At 36.9% G+C, this 18,845-nt stretch overlaps 1 protein-coding gene across 2 annotated transcripts in view; it reads right to left on the reverse strand.

The window, feature by feature from the left end:
• Positions 1–18,845, reverse strand: part of POLQ (DNA polymerase theta) — a 95,816-nt gene that overhangs the window by 14,774 nt on the left and 62,197 nt on the right. Inside the window, exons 22-30 of one of the 2 annotated variants that reach the window (XM_039366579.1) lie at positions 17,521–17,695; positions 16,688–16,808; positions 15,389–15,504; positions 12,679–12,863; positions 8,391–8,502; positions 7,535–7,659; positions 6,039–6,192; positions 3,328–3,443; positions 134–2,799 (exon numbers count right to left, since the gene is read on the reverse strand). In XM_039366579.1, coding sequence (XP_039222513.1) covers positions 2,686–2,799; positions 3,328–3,443; positions 6,039–6,192; positions 7,535–7,659; positions 8,391–8,502; positions 12,679–12,863; positions 15,389–15,504; positions 16,688–16,808; positions 17,521–17,695 — 1,218 coding nt within the window. In that variant the 3' untranslated portion in view covers positions 134–2,685. Of the gene's footprint in view, positions 1–133; positions 2,800–3,327; positions 3,444–6,038; positions 6,193–7,534; positions 7,660–8,390; positions 8,503–12,678; positions 12,864–15,388; positions 15,505–16,687; positions 16,809–17,520; positions 17,696–18,845 lie in introns of those variants that run through there. The other variant, XM_039366578.1, reaches the window with a different exon arrangement.

Consider the following 18,845-nt stretch of genomic DNA (forward strand, 5'->3'; position numbering starts at 1 on the left):
ATGCCCCACAACATCAGCTGTGTGCAACGGGGCACAAGGGTGGAGTCTTTCCCCGCTGCCCGGCTGCCATGTCTTTGGCTGCGCTGCTCCGTATGGGCTGCACTCGGGGGCGACTCTCCTCCAGGGGGGCTACTGGTGAGGGGGCCATGGGGGGAGGCGGGACTGGGCAACGGCACACGTGCCCACAGAGAGGGCTCTGAGTGCCGCCTCTGGCACCCATGCCATAAGTTCGCCACCACTGTCCTAGTGCATCTCCACAATATTATTTTGTGACTCAGTTCACTTATTTCTGTTCAATGAGCGTTGCTTTTTCCAGAAAGATGCAGATTTCATGGTTACAGGATAGGTGACAGCATTATTGCTCACATTTGCTAAGCCACGATTCATTTCATCATGGTGAACAATAAGCCACAATACATAGGTTCACCTAACATGCAAAACAAAATTGAAATAAACTGTATTTTTACTTTTGTGAAGCGGCCAGTGAATGTGTGTGTGTGTTATGCCAATGCACACTGGTTGGTTAATAGGAACAATTGTCCTCAATTTTTGACCTTATTAAGTATATCTGTCTAAAGAATAGGACATTATCTAATCCTACATGTTCTATCATTTCCAGTAATGTGAATCAGAATTTGAAACCAACAACAAATTTGACTAATTTAAATCACCAGATGGATTTGCACTTGGCTGACCAACCACGCTCAGCATATTGTTCTCAATGGAACTATATCTACATCAAGGAAAGCATGCAGTGGGGTATCCAAAGGTTCTGTTTTAGGGCCAGAACTCTCCAACATCCTCATAAATGATCTATGTGAGGGGATAGAAGGGGAGTTCATCAAATCTGCAGATGACACCAAGCTGGGAGGAATTGCTAACACTTTGGAAGCTAGGCTCAAGATTCAAAAGAATCTTGGCAGACTTGAGCATTGGGCCCTATCCAACAAAATGCAGTTCAGTGGTGAGAAAGTAAGGTCCTGCACTTAGTTAGGAAAAACCAAATGTACAGGTATAAAATAGGTGGCACTTGGCTTAACAATAGTAACTGAGAGGGATCTAGGAGTCCTAATAGACAACCATTTATTTACTTGATACTCATACTTGAGCCAATAGTGGTGTCTTCTTTCACACTGGCTCCTATTGTAAATTCTGTTCCCCACTTTTCCTTTGCAGGTACAGTAGATCTCAATTAGTGTGATTAAAGAATCCCACAAAATGGCACCATTATTCAATTTCTTATTATTTAAAGTGAAAATTTTTAAACCTAACTAAATATTGCAATAATGGATAAAATATATATTTATGATTTCAATTTATGATTCATGGAATAGTTATAGAAAGTAAAATGAAAGTAAAAAATTCTACCACAAATCCAGGCATTCAAACATCTCATCCAATTTTAGTGTTGCTATGAACGTTTTTATATTGTTCAATATATCACAATTTTACTCTAATGTAATAATGAACCTTTTTTTTCAAACTTGCACAGTTTTCCTCTGCCAGAATCTTTCTTTGTTCCATTTTGCATGAAGATTAGCAGTGTCTAAAATCTTAATCACAGATGCATATGTGCTAACATCAAATATGTATATGTTAATTTGGAGTTGTATTAAATGTAACTTGGTATCAATTTACAATTTGCACTAAATTGTGACCTACCTGTAATCAGGAAGATTTTTTTTAATTTATATTAACACGTTTTAATTTCTTTTTTCTGCATAATTATCTTCTACACTGACTTTTTGATAATCAAAGTGAAAGTTCCAAATGCACAGTTATTTTCAAATGCAGCTCAAGAGAAGGAACATGCCTCTATTTATTTTATACTAAGTGGTGAAGTAAATTATATTATGGAACAATATGAGCAAATTCATTGACTGATTTCAAATCACATAGAAAAGATAACAAAACAGAATAGTAAGGTACACTACATAGGATTTGTCAGATGAAAAATAAAATAAGAAAGGAATGGATTGCAAATTTTTAAATACAAGACTGTATTCTATTAAATCAAGGAACATTCTAATCACTGACCATGCCCTGCAATAGACTGATACTTTGTGCATGTACTACTTGGAAGAAATTTATCTTTAGCAGAGTATATTTCATATTTTGTACTCTCCTTTACACATAAGAAGAAAACTCATAAGGATCATATATATGGTCAGTACCTCACATATTAAAATCATGGAATTATTACAGAAACCTGAGATACAGATACTCCTTATATTTAAGTTACACACATAGCAAAATAGATTAATTCCATTTTATTATTCACATATTTTATTATGTATATGAAATAAGTTAAATATATGTTCTTCATAAAAAAGCTGTACTAGTAAAATACAACAACTCATCCTTCTAGCTGTTCCTAACTGCATTGCATTTAAAAAATAATCTTAAATCCATCCTTCTCTAATACTTCAATATTTTAACAGTTCAATGTGGGCTTTGGAATCACTAAGATATTATCAGGAATTAATACTATTTCGTGAAACAATTTCTTAGTAAGTTTTAGTTACACCATAACATCTGAATTATTTTCTTAACAGATTTAGGGGTTTAGATTTTTTCTGAAATATTAAGGGATGTATCAGTGCAAAAAGAAAAAAGAAAGAAGAATAAGTGTCCAGCCTATACATTTTCTCATAGAATTGTGTGTTAGAAACATCTGTTCATCATTCAGAATTCCAAGTCTTGGAGATCTCCCCAGCTAGGCCCAATTTTGATTCTTACTGAAAGCTTTACTGAGAGTTTTACAGCATTTTCCATTTCATGCTTAACAATCTGTGCCACCTGAAAACAACAACAATATAGGCTTAGAAAAATAACTGAGTGCATGGATTACCATGAGATTCAAATATGTAACTTTCTTTTTTACTAGTTATAAAAGTTGAATACATCTTTAAAGATACACAGTATCTTTAAAATTAGGGCAGGGACAATGATTCAGAGAATCTGAAAAAGTAATTACACAACTGATTCAAAGAATCATAATCCATTTTATATCATTTTTTAAAAAAAGCAGAACCATACTCATGAAACTCAGCCCAAGCATACGTGAATGGCATTTTGCAGCCTGAAAAATCAGCCAATTTGCCCTTTATTCCCTATAGCTCTGAATGCAACTTCTGTCTAAAATTACTTTATAAGACATAGATGGTAGACCTAAACATAAGGACAGAACTGGATTGGAGTCCAGTAACAATTTTGAACAGTCGCTGACTTCCCTTTGGAATGTTATTGTATCCTTTGTAGTCAACTTGATAACCACACAGATAACAACCAGTCTGTAAAGATTTCTGGGAAACTGTATAATCATACCTGAATTATGTTATCTTCCCCAACTTCATAGAGAAGTTCATCATGCAATTGGAGTATGAAAAATCCTCCATGTTTGGGATGCATAATCTCCCTCTTTTTCAACCTCTGTGATTTTCCTAAAAGAATAAACACTGTATCTTTAAACATTAAAAGAACAGTTTCAGAGGACATTAAAGTTATAAAACTCATTATTCCTACATGCTGCCCTCCAAAGGAAAGAAGTGATAGTGCTTAGTGAAGAAAATACTGAAATAATTGGGAAGTAGAAGTCACCAGGAGGGAGATTGCTAAGCCAATAGATTCAACAAAGCTGCACTCACATTCAGAAACGAATATAGAATATATGTTTAGAGTAACATATATAGTTTTGGTATTACATGTTAGCAAAATATTGATATCTTAGAATGCTAGAATTAAAAAAAACACAGGATGATGAGGGAGATGAGCCCCAGATCCAACAAATACCAAGTATGTTTTCCTGCCTCTGAAGTATTTAAATAAATGCTATATAGCTGTTGTGATATTTTGCAGTGTTATACTGGACTTAGCAGGGGAAAGGCTGGTTCAGGAAGATCTATCAGCTGCTATTGCCCTATATCCCAGTCACTCAATAATAATAATAATAATAATAATAATAATAATAATAATAATAATAATAATAATAATAACAACAACAACAACAACAACAACAATGTTGGAAGGGACCTTGGAGGTTATCTAGTCCAACTCCCTGCTCAGGCAGGAAACCCTATACCATTCCTATACCCTATTCCCAAATGCCTTTCTGTTTTTTTCTGATCTATGGCATTTGATTCTGATGTGCACTTTGAAGAACTGTGTCCAACTACAATCACCTTCCTGAAACAGCCATCATATTTTGCCTAACAATGTCAATGCCAAAGGCTTTCCAACTTTCTCATTTTGATTAATTTTTTTCTCCTACAATTTTGACTCTACAATTTCTGATTGAATTCAAAATTCAGGAAGAAGAACAGTCAAGGATCTGATTTTCCTGCTCTCTTTGGAAAATTAATAAAAGGGGAGAATTCTTATAATTGTAAATTATTTCCAAGGCTTAGGAATCACTAGGATATTAAAAATAATGTAACACTTTACAATAATTAAAAATAGATTTCTTTTCATTATTTGAATTCATTCTTTATTCTACTATATTTTTATACCAGAACCAGTATTATAGATTTATTTTGTTATTACCCCAGTGTCTTACATTACATTTTACTCTTTTTTTGGTCCTGTTTGATAGATTTGTAAAGAATTTGTGCAGAACTTAGAAAGGAGCTAATTTTTATTTAATTTAGGCACATTATTTTCCCCTTGGTTTTTATTTCTCTATTAACCCAGTATTGAGGACTGTATTTTAATAACCTGTTTAAATCAGAAGAAAAAGGCAATTTCATCACTTTCCATGCCTGTGTAAAGGATGTAGAAATCACTTTCTGCATCTACATAGTCAGGAATATTAATAATATTAATAATAATAATCAGGATAAAATGCGGATGTGGGAATACAGGGAATCCTGGAATTCTCCTCTTGTTTCCCTTGTACTTTTCCTATGAACCCTGAAGTTTATTCAGATGATTCTTACTGATGTTAAAAATGTAAGAAGAGGGAGTATTCTAAAAGATGAATATCTTCCTCTCCTGCATAAACAGAAAAAATATTTTCTTTTCTTGACTAAAAATTACTTTTCGTTTTGTTAGATGTCTAACTGATGAAAGGCAGAGATAGATAATAGTAATAGTAATAAGGTTGGAAGGGACCTTGGAGGTCATCTAGTCCAACCCCCTGCTCAGGCAGGAAACCCTACACCATTTCGGACAAATGGCTGTCCAGTCTCCTCTTAAAAACTTCCAGTGTTGGAGCATTTACTGCTTCTGGAGGCAGGCTGTTCCATTGATTAATTATTCGCACTGTCAGGAAGTTTCTCCTTAGTTCTTGGTTGCTTCTCTCCTTGATTAGTTTCCACCCGTTGCTTCTTGTCCTGCCTTCAGGTGCTTTGGAAAATAGCTTAATTCCCTCTTCTTTATGGCAGCCCCTGAGATATTGGAATACTGCTATCATGTCCCCCCTTGTCCTTCTCTTCGTTAAACTAGACATACCCAATTCTAGCAACCATTCCTTATATGAACTGCCTCTTTCTCCAGAAGGTATCCCATAAGTCAGATGATGAGAGAGAGGGGCTATTGGCAGAGCCTATCCCTTACTGTCTCTGAATCATGAGTGAACATTGAGGGAGGACTTCACTTAAGGTCCTGTGGGCCAAATGGGTCAGCTTGATGACCCATGGTTTCCCCGAAATCTTACTTGTTAAAGTTGTGATATTCTAATGCAGTTGTCTAAAAAGTAGCAGAAGGCTTGACTAGTTTTCTTTCGTGAAACAGCCTTAGAATATTATCCTTACTTGAGTATATTTTTTATTTACACTGTAAATGAAAATGTAATTGAGCATTGATTTTAACTGATACAGAACCCAAGAAAGCCGACTCGCCATATGGAAATACCTGCTTGGAATATTTAGTGTTCTAAAAACAAAACCTGGTCAGGTGCATATATGGCAAAAGCTCAGAAAAAGAAGCAAACATTTTATATCTTTCTTACACGAAAGTAGATGTTTCCCTTAGTTTTAAAATTTAGAACATTTAATACCAAATATAAAAAATAAAGACAGAGGAAGAAAAAAAACACTGACCTGACAATATTTTGGGGAATGAGTTCTCCAAATGTCCAAAAGATTTTACTGCTGAAGGTAAAGCTTCCAGCTGTGTCTGTATATTCACTGTAGCTGTCTTGACAATATCTGCAGCAGAGCCCTGGATAACAGTGTTTACAGCTTGCCTCTCTGCCTAAAGTTTATGAAAATCACAGTGCAGAAGTACAAACAAATTAATTGCTATAAATAGGCAATAGAATCTATATTCAACTGAGAATGCTAATTTTATTCTGGGAACATTCTCTCTCTTTCTCTCTGTTGTGTCTCTTTCTTTATAACAACAGCCTGAAATAATAATAGTACTGCAGCATTTCTGTGTTCTGTAGTACAGAAAAATCTAAAGAACCATACCTACAATATTAGATAAGTTACAAGTATAATAATCAAGCAAGCAAACAAACAAACAAATAAGGATGGAATCTTAAACTAAAAAAGAGAAAGAACAATGAAGAAATAGTTTTGCAGAAATAGTTTGAAATAGTTGTTTGGCAGTTAAAAGAAGTAAACAGTTCTGTAGGAAAGCAACACAACTAAACTGTATGTGGTACTTTTACTAGAGAGACCTGCAGCATTGCATGTAAGCATGCAATTTAATATGAGTTTTTAAAAAATGTTCTGATAAGCTCACATTAAAGACAATTCAAATCATACAAATCAATACATACAGTTGGCATTAAAATCCATACATGCAAATCTTCCTGCCCCTCAGACTGAACTTTTACAGTTTTAATCCTGGCTATTTAAAAATGATATACTCTGTACTTCAACTTTTTCATACAGCATGGCAGGGCCATTTTAATAATTTTAAAACTCAAAGTTGGGAAGATGGTTTTTTTAAGTGTGCATCGAAAACAAAGTTGTTGCTAAACTGAGCAAGAAATAAATACAATATATTAGAATCAGAAGCCTGCACTGATTTTGAATAAAAAACAAATAGCTCACAATTGTTAACTGGAAGACCCTGCTTCGGCATATAAGAATTAGACAACTGACATATCTAGGATTGCGATTCTCTCCAAGAAAATGTAAAGCCACCAGGTTTTTCATTTTGGTGTTTACATGCTTCATTTTGGAGGGGATGTGCTGAAATAAATCACAAGACTGAGCACTAGAAACAAGGGGAGTTACTTCTAGATATCTACAGAAGAATGAGAGCTGAGAATTACTATTGATACCCCTGGACTTCACTGAAATCAATGTGAGTTGCAAGGAAGCTACAAAATAGATCAAGATGTGGATCCTGAGTAGGTAGAAATGGTTTATGTTGCTGCAATTTGATCACGGCAATGACAGGTCAACAGGGAGAAGAAATTAGAAATACAACGAACAATGTTTGAAAGTTAATGGTAAGATCACACATAAGTATCCAGATAACAAGAATAGTACCACAAAGAAGGTGGAATACAGCATGGCTGTATGCATTTTATTTCCTTAAAGAGATGAAACGGTTTAACAAAATGTTTCTCTCACTATACCTGAGCCTTCTTGTAAGGATTTGTTTCCTTAATTGCTGGAAGGTATCTACGCCTTCCCATGATTGTCTGCACAAACCCATCCTGGGTGCACGTCTTTGCTGTCTCTTTCAGGAATTTCTGAATACCTACAAAAACATGAAATAATATTATCTCATTTCTGGTGTCAGCTATCAGTTCATCACATATAAATCCCTGGTTGAGTCCACACATACACTGCTAATTTTTATTAACAATATCAACTTCCTTATCTTAGCAACTGTTATTCAACACTCAGACTTAATAGATCTAAGGCATATCTTACATTACAGTGCTTCATGCTTAGGTCTTACGTTTCCTTACTATTATTACTAGAAAAAGGGCACTATCACACTCTTACTGTTTCCATACGCTGATCTTTCAAAAAACACTGTAGCCGCTGTCTCCAGAACATGGGAAACAATGCCCTGGCAAGAGGCAAGGGGTGTTTCCACTCTTCCATAAAAAGTGTCCTATCGTTAGTTCATTCACACATGCATAAATGAATTTCAGGCTGAGGGATTCCCTCCCCCCCCAGAAATGCATCAAACTCTTATGCTTGAACTACCTAGGAAATCTGTGAACCAAACAGTTTGGAGTTTCACAATGCAGTTTTATTTATTAACACTTTCAGATTTTCATTCTCTCTTTCTCTAATACGCACATACACAAACAGATATCAGGAAAGACAGCTTCATCAGTATATATAATCTACCCTGTTGCATCACTTACCAATAGAAATTCCAGTCCCAATAAAGTGAGGGCTATCATTGAACCAGCCTTGCACTTAGTAAATCAATGAACAAGGATACCAAGAACAATAGATCCCGGCAATCTTTACCTGGATATCTGGATTTGAAGGACTCAATGAAGCACAAAGCATCAGTTTCTTGAACACCCATCTGCTCCCCTAAGGATTTAGCTCCAATTCCATAGATTATTCCATAGCAAATCTAGAAAAAAGATAACGTTCTAATTTACTAGTGAATAATCAAAAAGATTCAAGAATAAGACATTTTATTGGCACAAAACTGCTACTTCATTTGAAATATTAGATTATACTTGCTGAACAATAGGTTTGTTCAGCTTTGTAATTTTGAGGGCACCATACCGTGAATTGTTATTTAACCCTGCTTTACTTAAAAATATTTTAAAAGTCTTTGAAAAGGGAAGACAAGTTCCTACCAACTGAGTTCCTTCATAATGTTTACTTCTAACTGTATCAAAAGATTGAAGGAAAGCAAAATGGCTGATGGAGAATAATTTTCCTGCCACAAATTGAGGTTATAATCTAGGGTGATGGCTGGTTCACTAAACTGTGAGTTCACAATTGAATAGAATAGAACTGGAAGGGACTTTGGAGGTCTTCTAGTCCAGCCCCCTGCTCAAGCAGGAGAACCTATACCACCCCAGACAGGTGATTGTATAGTCTCTTCTTAAAAATTTCCAGTGATGGAGCCCTCACGATTTCTGGGGGTAAGCTGTTCCACTGGTTGATTGTCCTCATTGTCAGGAAGTTTCTCCTTAATCCCAGGTTGCTTCTCTCTTTGACCAGTTTCCAACCATTGTTTCTCATCCTTCCCTCTGGTGCTCTTGTGAACAACCTGACCCCCTCTGTCTTGTGGCAGCCTGGAACACTGCTATCATGTCTCCCCTATTTCTTCTTTTCTTTAGACTAGCCAAGCCCAAGTCCCGCAGCCATTCTTCATATGTTTTAGCCTCCTCATCTTAGTTGCTCCTTTCTGAATTTTTTCCAAACTCTCAACATCTTTTTTGTAATATGGTGATCAAAATTGGCTGCAGTATTCCAGGTATGGTCTTACTAGAATTTTATAAAACAGTACTAAAATTAAAAAGTTTAGTTTCATATGACAGAAAAAAAAGAATACCGATTCAGAAAAGTAGAGAAGGGTGATTATTTATTTATTTGCTTATTTATTAAACCAATTTATATAGCCACTCATCTCACAAACAAAAGATTTTGGGCAGCATACAACATTATGTTGACATTTTAAGAGAATAGAAGCAGAAACACAACTGCCAAAGACAGAAGAGAGGAAAACTACTTATTAAAGCTGCAGAAGACTACAGTGTTTTCTATAAATCCTCCCAGTACAGTAATTAGAAGAGAAGCAGAAAAATGCCTACGTTGCCTCCTTGGGGACTTACATATGTAGAAGCACTCCTTTTGATGTGGTGTTCATTTATTTAATTTATATCCTACTCTTATGCCAAGAAATATATGAGATAGAACTGAGACAACTTGTCAAACATTCTTGGCATTTACAACCTCAATCCACACATCCTATTTTGGAATCTAATTAATTGTAAGACTCAAATATTATTTACATTTTTCCCTCTTCATTTCTTCTGCCTTCTGTCAGCCTCATCTAAAGATTTTGAAACTTCTAAACTTTACACTCTTGCTACATATGATAAATACCTAACAAACCTTTTGACTATGGTCAAAACCCAGTTATTTTTATAATATACATTGTATTCAATATAGGGCATTTATATTTGCCCATCTGGGAATAAAGGGAAATTACTATAATATCCTTTATCAATCTTTCCTTTGCATTTGTCCACACAGTGAAACTGAATCCATGATTCACGTTATAATCTTACCCTAATTGTACAACTGACATCTTCAGCTCTAGTCTAGTTTTCTGCAAATTTTCAGACCAATCTCACCGGGCATTTATTGGACTATTTTAGGATTATTGAAATATATAGGAACACTGCAGAGGATGATGCAAATTCAGGACAGAGCACTAAGTGCCACACACACAGAAGCCAGGCCTTGAAAAGACTCCAGGAAGAGGAGCAGTAGGCTAATAGTCCAACTATGGCTGCCCTTGACCTGACTCAGCAGTTCTCCCAGCAACAGTGAGGCTTTGTTGCTCAGCCCACACAACTGGCAGCCTGTTGTTTCTCACACGAGCAAACTCCAGGATTCCCAGCTGTTCTAATAGGTTCCACGACATCAGGCTTTTCAACCAGTGGAACGTGGTGAAGGAAGGCAAGCAGGGAAACTGGAAATGCCCAAGGGAAAGAGAAGAGTTGGATCTACCACCCTGCCATAAAGATCTCTCTGCCCTCAGTGACTGAGAAAGATGATCAGCCAGCAAGCAAGATCTTTTCTATTTAAGGAAAAGAAGGACTTTGCCAGCTGAGGAGACAGAAGAGATAAGAAAAGTAAACAAGAAAAAGATGAAAGGAAAGAGAAAGGTACTGGTTATAACCACAATTGGGAACAGAATTTTGACCACTAAGCAATGTGATGGTAAAACATCATCATGTGACTGCATTGCTTAGCAACAGCAATCCTGGCACTCACTTTTACTGTTGTTTACTGAATTCCATCAGTTCATAGCCAATGGCCCATCCCAATCCAAGCCATTCCAGGTTTAGTCCCTCCTAGCCTTATGGTGGCAAGCGGCTCCAGAACCCTGGGGCTCTCTGCCATGCTGTGGCTTAGAGGCTTCTTGGCAATGCTACAGTTCTAGGGCTGCAAGAAATCCCTGAGCCGCAGCAAAGACTCAGCCACCCTTTGCACCAGCAGTGCGGTGCAAAGCTTATCACCCCAATTGCTTGACACAAAGATGCAGGAGCCTAGGAAGCTCCAGCAGCACAGCACAAAGCCATAGTGCCCCAGGAAGTTCAGCCACTCCAGTAGCACAGTGCAAAGCCACAGCAGTGCCTCAGGAAACTCCAGCAGCATGATGCAAAGCCGCAGCACCCCAAGAATCCTTAGCTGCCCCAACCCAGTCCTAGCCACTCTACCTCCTCAGTTGACTTTTGTTGTCTTCTTTTCCTGCTGCTGCTGAGCTGCCCCCAATTTGGCCCTATGCAAGGCAGCTGCTGGCTGCTCCAGGCCTTCTTCAGGCCATATGCATTGTTCTCCAAATCCTGTGAACCTTCTTGCCAAGCTTCAGAAGGCCTCAGAAGCCTTCCAAAGCATTGTGAGAAGGCCGTGTACAATTTGAAAAAAAAAAAAAAAAAAAGCCAGCCGTGGCCTTCTCTGAGGTTTTGGAAAACCTCTTTTTTTAGCCCCAGTGCTACCACTTCTACTGTGCACGGTAGCCCAGAAATCCCAAACCTTTTCACCTTGGCTGCTTGGCCTGGTGCAGGGATGTGTGTGTGAGTAGCATGTGCATGCACGCACAGCTCCATTGGGGTGAGCAATGGACGCATGCACCTTCCACTTTCACAAATGGAGCTTTGCATGTGCGCGGAGGTGCTTGTGCTCATGAGCAAAGCTGCACTTACGCTCGGGGCGGGCACGTGCGTTCATGAAGCTCCACTTGTGTGAGCAGAGAGAGCTTGCGTAGAGGGTTCTTGTGCTCACACATGAAGCTTCATTCACATGAATGGAGTTTTGCACACAAGCGCCCTCTGCATTCGTGAGTGGAGCTTCATGAACGAGCACAAGCACCACTCAAGCGCCCTCTGCTTGCGCAAGTAGAGCTTCACGCACTCTTGCCCACCACCAATGGGGCCTGATTTGAAACAGGCCATGGCCTGGTAGCCAAAAGGCCAGAGATTGGGTGAGGAGTTGAAATGCTCCTGTGGTTATAAGTGCAGGTGAGTTGCCAAACACTCAAATTTTGATTGTATGACAGTGGGGGCACTGCAATCTCAGTCATAAGTCCTTTATTCAGGGACACCATAACTTTGAATTGTCGCTGAATGAATGATAGTCAAGGATTATCTGCATTAGGAATTAGGCAATTCTTAATGGGATAGGTTTCCTAGATTTTCTAAACATGATCTTGAAAAATATTACAGATCCACCCAGTAATAAAACGTAACAGTGGTGTTCTGGTATATGAAATATGCTCCCAGCTTAGTAGCCAAAGTAAAATGTCTACTTTACAGTTCTATTTTGCAGTAAATCTGTTTTTTAATTACATTAAATATTTAATGGAATACTATGATGCTTAATTTTCAATTGTGCTACTCTTAGTATTCAACTTATTAGAAATTTCATATACACCAAACATGAAATAACATTTATATTATATACCTGATTAAATATTAGATATTTAATCACAGGCATAGAGAAAGGTAAAAAAATTGTTCAACTAAATTGATATCTCAGGAAAGATATACATTTTTAAAACTACCTGCTTAGCTTGTTGCCTTAAATCATTCCCAACCTCTTCAGGGTTAATGTTCTTCCACTCAGCTGCAATGCTTCTAAAGACATCAACGTTGTTACCAAAGGCCCGGAGTAGCCGATCATCAGAACAAAAATGTGCAAGGATTCTTAACTCAAGCTGAGAGTAATCAGCAGCCAAGATCAAGCCACCTATAGTCAATCATGAAAAACAATTTCTAAATTAACTGATTTCCATGAAATCACAAATAAGGGCTTCTTTCTCTCCCTTACTAATCTTTCAAGTGAAAGATACATGGATATGTGTAAGTTCCTATTTCAGTTTCAACAGGTTTATCCCATGATGTAGATCATATTAGATATATTGTTATAATCCAGTAAAATACAATTCAGAAAAGGTTAAGTATCATATCTTTACATTTTTTGCCCAGAATGAAGTCTCTGTGCACACATACAAAAAGCTAAATTATAACTCTTCCCCAGCAGTGTTCTATGTAGAGGGTAGTAAAGAAGAAAGATGTGAAATCTGGCTTTTTCCAAAGTATGACAGTTGTTTATGTATAGGTATCCTAAGTAAGGAAAATACCAAGTACATACAACTCTTAAAATGTGCTGATTTGGAACTAGAAAGCCATACATGTTATTCGTTCACCTATCTACAATTGAAAGAAAGATTTACTTTGGATGACAAAAATCGTCATTTTGAAGCTGCTAAAAATAAACTTGAAATGATAGTCTGTACTAATGATGAACGTCTTATAGCCAAAATGACTATGTTAAACATAGTCTGATTCAGAAATTCTGAATCAGAAAAAGAAATTCTGGTTATAATACAAAACTAGACCAATAGGAAAATATGTGGCTTAAAGCGAGGGGTCCCCAGCCCTTGGGCCATGGCTTACTTGGAACCAAGCCACACAAAGAGTGGGGAAGACCGCGGGTGCAGCTCCACTTCTATGAGCGGCAGGCACACATAACCAGGCAAAGCTCCATTTGTGCGAGCGGAGGGGGTGCGTGCCCACCACTCATACAGAACCATTCCCTCTCCCCCCTCCCCCCCGCCGATCTATCAAGTCGGAAAGGTTGGGGACTGCTGGGTTAAAGAACTATAATTCTTATTGAATTATAATCTTAAAGAGAATTTCTATAAAATGATGTACTGGTGGTATTTAATACCAAATAAACCAGCAAAGATGTATAAGGGTGTTTCAAATACTTGTTGCAATGTAAGTGTAAGGAGAGTACTTTTTATCATATACATGTGACAAGGCAAAGAAATATTGGGTGCAAATCCGTGGTTTAATTCAGAAATTTTTTAAAATGGACTTACAATGGAAACTGGATTTTTTTTCTTTTCAGACTAATTAGATAAAGGTATTGGGGAAAAATAGAACACTGTTAATACACATATTGATAGCTGCAAGAATTTTATACATCCAGAAATGGAAAGAAGTTTCAACTACAATGGAAAAATGGATTGAAAAGATGAGGGAATTGGTAGAGATGGAGACATTGACTGCGCTAATTAGGGACAAGATTGAAAACAGTTTTGTGGTAACTTGGAAACTACTTTTGGACTTTCTGTGTGAAATAGACAAAAATAAAATGTTGACTTTGTATTTTGACAATTAAGTGGGTAATTGCTACAGAAATGGCTAATAATTACAACAGTATGTGGTATAACTAAAAAAGCTGATATTATAACTTCATTATGTTTCTTATTGAAAAAGTTAGAAGTCACTGCTTTTTGTTTTATGTTTTATTTCTCCTCCCCTTATTCTACCCCGTCTTTCTCCTTTCCTTTCCCTTTTTTCCATTGTCTTTATTTTTATTTTATACTAAGAATTTTTTTTAGTAAATATATATTTCAAAAAAGACTCCTACATGTATTATCTTATTAATCCAAAAATTTATACTCTGAAACATCAACACGTGGCAGAGGCACTAATATATTAAATATAAGTAATAATAAAATGTCATTAATACTAAAATTTTCATTTTATTACTGATAAATTTTTATACCGTTCTATTATTATTAAGAGTACAAAAATTTATTGGGTGAACTGATCATTAGAAAATGGATAAACAATACCAACACCATTTGCAGGTAAGAGATAATGAATGATGAAGTTTCTAAAAAACCTATCACCGTGTTTCTGAAAAAAAAAAATGGCTGTCCACATGATTCAGAGTTACAATAAGACCATAGTGACTTAAGGACTGCAGCCCATGTTTTGATTATATTATTATTGTTAGATTTTTATCTTGCTTTTTGTATATTTATAATTTAAGGTAGCAAACATATCTAATGACTTGTCCAAACTCACTTAGCTGGCCTAGAACATTTTTGATAAAAAGAATGGGCATCTATTTTATAGAAAAATGCTTGATAGGATGTCGGTTGTAGAATTCTAAGCATTGAAATTTTATTAAAATTATGGACGAATGCAAGTTTTTTATGAATGTACAAAAACAAAATAATGTGATTGCCACCAAAATTATGTTTCTTCTTTTCTAATGTTGAAGGGAAATGTTAAAGTCTGACAGAGAGTGAAAGTTTTCAAGGAAGACAGGATGTATTTGAAAATAATATGTAAATTAATCTGAATGGACCAGAAAGAGGTTCAGTGATTCAAGCAGATGGCAATTGTTGTTGCTAAGCAAATCATGTGTGGTCATTAAGTGCAAATGAAGTCAAAATAATTTTAAGGCATTACCTGGAAATGGTACAAAGGCATGTCTCATGCTAACAGAAAATAGTATTTTCTTCCTGTTTGATATTTCTTCAGTTAGAATCTTAGTTCCACATGGTAACACAGAATGTTTTCCATATCTATAAAATATGTTTTTAAATTAAAACTTGGCTTATTGCTTATTTCTATACAATTCAACAATTAAATTAATGTGTGGCGAATAAATGCAAAATATACTTGCTGCTTACTGCCATTAATGTTCAAATCAGCAGTGGCCAATCTTTTCAGTTTGTGTCTTCCCTGAGAGCCATAGCCCTATGGAGCATATTGTATCATTTATCTGGGTCACGGGTGTCAAACTCGCCACCTCGCATGATATGCTGTGATGTATCATGACTTTTTGCATTGCCGGCAATGGGGTGGGCGCAGCTTCAGTATGATGAAACCGGCCTGTGCGCTGGCAGTTTGACACCCCTGCTCTGGATGGATGAAGTACAAATTTTCACCCCAATTTTCTTTAGTGTTGAGATTTAATAGATTAAATGAGTGCCTCCCCAAATTTAGAGGGATTTTTTTTTAAGGAATTATAGATGGGTTTATTAGCCAGGGCTTTCCTCAAGCTGATTTTCAGGGGGAGGGGAGCATCCAAAATAGAGGTAAGCAAATAGTACTTGCAAGCCTTCTTTTCTGGCTCATGAAGTCACAGTCTCAACTGGAGGGTTGGTGTCATCCCTTCCCAGAGGCCTTTATCTACTGGGCTTCAGTAACACACTTCTTAACTGCCTTCCAACTCATTCAGATCCATCTGAATTTCAACCAGTAATTGGTTGTTTCCTCTTCTGTATCCCTAGTGACTAAACCTGTTGAAAAGGCAGTGAAGAGCATCTATTCATACTGCCAGCATTTTTGGATTTCTGACTCTCACTACCACTGCTACTCCAGTTCTTCTTTTCTAGACTACAGAAACCATTTTACATTAGTTAGTCAATCAAACCAATCCATCTTTTAGTCTGTTACTGGTCTTAAAATTTGAAATATTTCTGCATCTTTTGATCTTCCACTGTTTCCCACAATGCTAATTCTAGCCTATTTTTAGCTCCTTTAGACAAGTTGCTATGTCTCAGCTGTATTTATCATATGAGCTAAGGTGAGTTTCTAATAAAAAGGTGAGATATAAGTATAGTAATCAATAAATACAAGCAGAATGTGTATCTAATGTCATGGTAAGTGTGACAGTTCATGTCTTTTCAGAAATGTGACCCCAAAAATCTAAGAACTGAAACTAAAATTTTAAAAAGCAAAAATAATTTACTATATTTTTACCTGCTTCTTAAAATACTGTGTTGTTTCTGAAAAGGTGGGCTCTCTTCAACCATTGTTGGCATTTCAATCTCAAAGTCTTTAGGTACATTCTGTATATTGGGTTCTCTGAAGCTTATGCGGCCTACAAAAAGAGCAAAGATAAATGTATGCTTGGAAGATGGTGTCATGATTGAGTCAGACATAGAATCATAAAAAAGTCAGTTTGTGATGGATATGTGGCTTGCATGGTACAAGGAGATTTCGTTAAAACTTTGAGGGCAAGAGGTGATAGGTCAGTGATGGCAAACCTTTTAGAAACCGAGTGCCCAAACTGCAACCCAAAACCCACTTATTTATCGCCGGGTGCCAGGTTGGTGTGGCCCACTGGGTGGACGTGGCTGTGGTAGTCAGGCAGGGCAGGGGTGCCATTGTCACAGGGCAAGGTGAGGCAGGGGCCGGGGCAGCTGCTGCCTGACATCATCGGCCCCTGCACATAGAGGCCAGTGAACGCTAGAGTGCTAGGATACATCCGGCCATGTGGGACCTCAGCAAGTTAGCAGGCAGCTGGTTGAAGAGGGATGGTTGCCATCTCCAGGGCATGACGTACGTGCCCACAGAGAGTGCTCTGAGTGCTGCCTCTGGCATGCGTGCCATAGGTTCGCCACCACTGTGATAGGTTTTGTAGTGTAAGACTTTTGTATGCTTATTTTAGAAAACATTCAACATTTCATACACTTGCAAATATTTCTTGCCTCAAAATGAAAGGAAACCACACTATCAGTCTTCAGCAACCAAAGTGGGGGGTGCATAGTCTGCAAATAATTATTAAATTTGCTAGGATAATAACTTGCTACCTGTAGCACTTTGAAACTGAGAAACAGGATAGATTCTTTCCATTCCTAGGACAGGGTTGAAAAGTTTCTCCCTCTGTAGTGGAAATATCACTTTAGTTATTGCATTAGTGATTTTTCTCCATTCTAAAATCAGGCCAGGTAAAGGGTGCAATTTCTTCAATTTTTCTAAAACCTCCTATAGAAATAAATAATAAGACAAACCAATTAAATATTTTTCTGTTTACAAGTTTTGAAGATTTCACTACCATTTACTTGGGACAATCATTAGAATACTATCTTTCTAAATTACCAGATAGCTTGAGCAAATACATATTCTTTAATTGTACTGAATAAAACTAGTAGTCAAAATTAAAGTTTTGTCATTTTATTTATTGCTAAAATGCCTTTCTTGATTAGCAAGTAGTAGTAACAACAACAATAAAAAAAGTTGGAAGGGACCTTGGAGGTCATCTAGTCCAACCCCCTGCTCAGACAGGAAATCTTATACTGTTTCAGACAAATGGCTGTCCAATCTCTTCTTAAAAATTTTCAGTGTTGGAGCATTCACAACTTCGGGAAGCAGGTTATTCCACTGATTAATTGTTCTAACTGTCACAAAATTTCTCCTTAGTTCTAGGTTGCTTCTCTTTGGTTAGTTTCCATCTGTTGCTTCTTGTCCTGCCTTCAGGCGCTTTGGAGAATAGCTTGATTCCCTCTTCTATGTGGCAGCCCCTGAGATATTGGAACACTGCTATCATGTCCCCCCCTCGTCCTTCTCTTCATTAAATTAGACATACCCAATTCCAGCAACCTTTCCTTATATGTTTTAGCCTCCCAGTCACCTGACCATCTTTGTAAACTTTTGTATACTTTTCTCTCATGGAGGATCATTATTCCCTATCCCCTCTGCAGAATGCTTTGACACTCTGTCGTCTGTTCATTGAGGGAACTTTCAACATATTCTAGAAATATAATAAATCTTTTCCATGTCACATGTGTCTGTGGTATCCTCCATGGCAAATAGATTCTAGAGGAAATTCTGAAGAAGTCAATTCTGAAATCTGTGTCATCATAAGGTCTCCCTTTTGCAAGCCAAGTATAGAAAATACCAAAGGAACTGGCAATTCTCTTAATATTTATGTGAAATGCTTACTGAAAAGAAAAAAACCATTTCATGTAACAGGAACAGACTACTGCTAAATTAAATTTGAGGATAATGATAGGAAAGTGTGAAAAGCATTGATGATTGAGAATATTTACATATAAGACGTCTAAGTTTAAAGTAAAGGATGAATCAAGCACCTAATTTATTTGTTTGTTTGTTTATTTATTTATACATTTATACA

The sequence above is a fragment of the Crotalus tigris genome, unplaced genomic scaffold (genome assembly GCF_016545835.1).
Source record: "Crotalus tigris isolate CLP2741 ecotype Arizona unplaced genomic scaffold, ASM1654583v1 scf7180000020347.5012614909:4044961, whole genome shotgun sequence".
NCBI lineage: Eukaryota > Metazoa > Chordata > Lepidosauria > Squamata > Viperidae > Crotalus > Crotalus tigris.